Source organism: Morone saxatilis, unplaced genomic scaffold (assembly GCF_004916995.1).
Source record: "Morone saxatilis isolate NCDOM2014 unplaced genomic scaffold, NCSU_SB_2.0 Contig20, whole genome shotgun sequence".
Taxonomy (NCBI): domain Eukaryota; kingdom Metazoa; phylum Chordata; class Actinopteri; family Moronidae; genus Morone; species Morone saxatilis.
The window spans coordinates 15,153,574-15,158,914 of record NW_023339763.1 but is presented as its reverse complement, the minus strand read 5'-3'; the positions used below and the strand labels follow the sequence as shown (position 1 = coordinate 15,158,914).

General features: G+C 37.8%; 1 protein-coding gene across 1 annotated transcript in view; it reads left to right on the top strand.

Annotated features, from left to right (window-relative positions):
- The window catches only part of chrdl2 (chordin-like 2), a 6,790-nt gene extending 2,351 nt beyond the window's left edge, over positions 1–4,439 (top strand). The window contains exons 5-11 of the mRNA XM_035666468.1: positions 746–839; positions 1,074–1,135; positions 1,746–1,914; positions 2,038–2,226; positions 2,331–2,504; positions 3,188–3,280; positions 3,383–4,439. Of these exons, the coding sequence (XP_035522361.1) occupies positions 746–839; positions 1,074–1,135; positions 1,746–1,914; positions 2,038–2,226; positions 2,331–2,504; positions 3,188–3,280; positions 3,383–3,516 (915 nt within the window). The 3' untranslated portion in view covers positions 3,517–4,439. The remainder of the gene's footprint in view (positions 1–745; positions 840–1,073; positions 1,136–1,745; positions 1,915–2,037; positions 2,227–2,330; positions 2,505–3,187; positions 3,281–3,382) is intronic.
- Positions 4,440–5,341: the final 902 nt, after the last annotated feature.

Below are 5,341 nucleotides of genomic sequence, written 5' to 3'. Positions count from 1 at the left end.
TAAAAAGCCACATGATGTGATGTGAGAAGTTAATTTTACGAGTTGTTAATTGGTGTTTATTAACGGATGTTTCTAGGTTTCCAAGGAGACAACACATAACAATAGACTGACTGTTAGAATGATTCCTAGTATACATTAAGGACAGTAAAACTCCTGTTTATCCTTTTTTTAAATATATTATATATATTATAATATTTCTCATAGTCAATAGTAACCATTTTCACTACAGTGTCTGTTCAAGCCTTGATTTAAATATAACACGTTCATAGCTTTGCTTATTGCTATGGCATTAGTTTCCTTTATATCACAGAAGACAGTGGGATTATGATTATGATTTATTGCAGTTTTTAAAATGGATTATGCCCATTATTGGTAGGGTTGCTGGTTCAAGTGTCCTTGAACAAGACACTGAACCCTTAAGTGCTTCCTCGCAAGACAGCACCTATCTCAGCCACCTCTGATGAGCGAGTGAGTCTATGTGTGGACAAAAGCCAAATAAATGTAATGTCTCTACAAATAATAAATATAAATAGATAAATGTAATGTTTAAGAACATTAGATCTCTTAGACACTACGACTGTGTTGTTTGGACTTTGTCTCTTTTAGTCCTAGAGAGATAAATACATAAACAAGTTTAGAGAGGCCTGCAGAAACCTTGGAGTACTTAAGTCTTAACTTTTGGAGAACATACAACTGGAACGAAATATAAAAAAATACAAAAACTTTCCTCCCATTCTTTTCTCAGAATGGAAACATCTTCTGTGCTTTGAAAACATGCCAACCAATCACCTGTTCCTCACCAGTCTCAGTTCCAGATACCTGCTGTTTGGTGTGTAAAGGTAGGCAAACTCATCCAAACTGAGAAAATTACTATGAAATGAATTTAACATGTAGATTAGTCCTGAGCATATGCCTGATTAATAAGAATGTTTTTTTTTTCTTCGATATTTATGTCAGAATAGATTTTGAATTTGATTTTGAATACTACTCCACCGCTAATGTTAATGGCTGCCATATATGTTAATTACAGTGTCCTCACACTTGATTTTGGTATTTTTCTCTTTGGCCTTTAGATCATGGCACCAGTGGGTCCTCATCAACTGAGGATGGAAACCAGCAACTGAACAGAGGCGTTGTATGTGCTTGCAGATTTATACACAAAATGAACAAATCTTAGACTGTGCTTTCATATGAAACCTGCCTGTCTTTGAAAATATATGTTAAATGTAGTGGTTGATAGCAAAGTGGTTTCATCAGTTGCTGCACTTTAATTATGGGACTTGGGACTCTCACAGACAAGTGTCTGCTCTGATGAAGTGTGCTTGAACTGGGATACTGATACTGCGATCACTTTAAGTTTCAGGGGAGTGGCTCTATAAATGACACTGACCTTTGACTTCCCTGTGCAAGGGGACACGCAAATCAGTAATTTTCTCTTAAGGATCACAAGGATAATTTGCTCAACATGGCATCACAATATTTTGATTATCTTATTCTGAAACATCCATTTTGCTGCGACTGTTAAAGATAAAGGCTTCAGATTTTCCCTCAAGATCCTTGGACCACTTGGCCTGATAATCAAACTGAGCTGCAGAGTCGTTCTGTTTGAATTGCTGAAAAAATCTGAGATGTGGGTCGTGATTTACGATGATGCTCCTTCAGCTATCACTCAGGGGAAAGAAGGGAGGCCAATAGCTGAATAGATGAAAGATAACTGTGTTTTATTGTATCTGTGTCTACAAAAGAGACATTCAGTCGACCAGTGTTCTGGAGAGCAGAGCAGGGTGCGGTCTGACCGTGCCACTCCACCCAGGGTCAGGACTTCTCCCAGAGGCCTGAGCCTCAGTAAACTTAACCTCAAAGGGGCTTCAGAGACCACCGTGAAGATTTTGTTGCAGAGGAAACACCAAAGAGGTGAGACTTTGTCAAAACAGAAAGATCCTGTATAGGTATTTGATTTTATGGACATGTTCCTCACAACTTCTCGATCGCTTCCATATGTAGCACGATGCTCAGATGTTTTCCATTTCTTTTCAGCGTGTTTGTACAATGGCAAGACATACTCTCATGGAGACATGTGGCACCCAGTTTTGGGGAAGGTCCTGGAATGCATCCTGTGCACTTGTACTGATGGCCTGCAGGACTGCAAACGCATCACATGCCCCAGCCAGTACCCATGCCAACATCCTCTGAAATCAGCAGGAAAGTGCTGCAAGACTTGTCCAGGTAGTCAAACACAGCTCATAATATAATGAACTGTTTGTACTGACTGTGATGTTGACCGGCTGTAAACATCATCCCTGCAACCTCTTTCTGTTTTTTCTGTCCAGAAAGTAAAGCTGAAAGTAACCAGACTCAGTGCTATCTCGGATACAAAAATAATCTCTTGGTGTATAAAGTAGAATCATCTTTGAAAGTTGACCCACCCAACACAGTTAGGATCATTGCTGTTGAAAGACAAAGTACTGCTGAGGTTGAAGTGCAAGTCTGGAAGGCTGTAGAAGGTACTGTGACTACTGCTGGGAACTACGTTAAAGGAATAGCTCGACATTTTGGTAAATAGGCTTTACGGTTCATCGCTTTATGGCGGAGAGTTAGGTGAGAAGATTGATATCACCATATCTGTTCATTAGATATTAAGCTATAGCCAGCGGCCTGTTAGCTTAGCTTGGCTTAGCATAAAGACTAGAAGCAGGGGGAAACAGCTAGCCAGCACATAACACCCCACAAAACCAGAACTTTTGCACATTTTTGTACAGATTGAATACAACGTGTTCATTTGTTAGCTTTGGACAGAGATAGGCTAGCTGTTTTCCCCCTGTTTACGGTCTTTATGCTACAAGATCACTTGAGGCAGTACTGTTCTGAAATGAACACCCACACTCTTTGAGAAAAAATACAGAAAACAACAGGATGTTGGATCAACCAATCACATTTGTTGATGCAGGTCTGCTCAACGCTACGGCTCCTCTGCGGGCCTCTGTGACCTACAGCTAAAGGGTTAATGTATCTCAGCAGAAGCATAATTCCAGCTTAAAAGAAACACATGAACGTGTCAGAGCGACATATGTATATGTTGGCAACAAAACGAATAAGCATATTTTCCATAATGTCGAACTATTTAAGACAAATATACAGTATTTCTGCACTGATGTATGATTCTCATCTGAGTTCTTTATTTATGCAGGGGTTTCACAATTAATGGAAATTGGTGACCTTCAAAGAAAAGATATTATAGATCATCCAGAGAATTACACATTACTTACAACACTTGATGAAGGTTTGTTTCATGATGCCTTTTTGTTAAATCCTCCTGACTTATTTTAATATGATAATTGTGGTTCTGGTGACAGTTTTATATTAATTAAAGTTTATTTTTCAGAGACGTGGAGAAGATTTAAAGAGGAGGGAGACAGTCTGAGTACAGCTTCTCAGACCACAATTTGTGAAGACGGCATTCGGGAGATGGTGACTTTCCTAAATCCCAAGCAAATAGAAGGGCTGTGTTCACCCTAATAGTTTTTCCTCCCTTGACACTTTTTATATCACACATGTTGCACTTTCCTGCATCATTCCTGTAATACCAGTGGAATTTCTCATTTATAATATTGTTTGTTGTTTGATACGTTGTTGTCCATTATGTTTTAATCATCACATTTTTCTTTTGCAAATTATTAGGTGATAAAACACAGTATATAGCAGTGCTTTCATAACTGTTATAGTCATAAAGTGGCAGGTAGTTCTGCCTCACGTCATGATTTTAAACATTTAGGTGGATGTAAGATGTAGCTCTAAACAAAATGCAACAAATGCTGAATGTGAATGTGGAATATAGAGATCAGAGTTCAGTATGCAGTTATGGATTTTGCCTCAGTGATGTTAATATGTGCCTTTATTGAACGATTGAGGACATTTTTCCATCAGTATTTCTCAAACAAACCCCTGCTTTAACCATATGAAAATAATTTGTTTTAGAATATATTGGGCCACGTTCTGTTCAGAATGTAAAGGTTTTTTTTAGGATGTTATATGATCATCAGCATATTTATTGTAAATACAAATTGATGTTATGTCACCTTATTTAAAGCATATTCATAGTTCTTGTATAATTTCTGTGTATATACATTTGACTGTCTGAATGTTTGAATGAAGAGGCATTGCATTGCAATCTGCCAGTGAATGCACAGCTGTTTCACAACTGTGTATTTGTTAGTGTGAAAACACCAATTCTTTCTGATGTCAAAATATAGACCTACTGTAGCTATTTTTATGCAGCCACAGGATTTGGTTTGTTATTATAGCCTAATGACATTTTACAACTCCACATACCAGCAATGTTTTTATTTTAAAGTGGTCATAGCTGATATAGCTGAATGCACTCTGTACCTCTGCTCACAGTTTTAACCCATAAAGATTTCTTTGTGTTTTACACTTGTAAATATGCTTATCTGATTTGTATTTAGCTCTAACTTTGATGTTTAAATGGCACATAAAGTGGAATAATTTGCATGGAGTCCTACGCAGTAAGACAGTGGGAATATGTACTTAAGACGTGGCTCAGAGCTCAGAGTTGTTTTTGAAGGCGTTGTTCGAAAACGATTTGCTGATTCATTTATGATCTGCATGCCGGCCATAGCAGAGCCGTCCTAACACCGTCACCGCCTGAAGGCTTCCATTAAATAGAACTCCGGAAGGCCGGATAAACTGTTTTCCCGTTGGAGATGAAATTTTATCAGAGGTATGAAAATCAAAAGCAGAAGTCCAAACTCCCTTCACCCTTCCAAACTTGCAAACACACAAACACACACACACATATTTTCCCATCACAAGCATTCTCATAACAATCACTTGTTAATCTCCTTGCGAGGGTCTGATGACTGGTTGCCTCTGTCTCACACCATGTATAATCTTTCTTTTTCCTCTAATTGAAAGGGTTAATATGTGAGATTTTAGTGCCTCATCCTTAGGTTTCTACATTGAATCTGTGCTCTTAGTCAGGATGAAAGATAGCAGTGGAAAATACCTTACACTTGATCCAGAACCTTATATAGCAAAACAACCCTCAGTATAAAAAAATCCTACAAAATCCAGTTAACTAGCACACTGTGTAAAGTGTTGGCTGGATTCAGCCATACAGCATAAAGATGTGATTAACTAATAGCTATATATATTTTTTATTACCCTTCAAGACAGTGGACCCTTGAGTCCCATAAGGTGATATTTTATATCTTGTGTGCAAAAGGTATTTATCATTGATCTTTTATAGATGCTTTTACACTGATTTTTTTCATCGGTACACCAGTAATATTGCTATTAGATATTTTATGCTTTTATTATCTAA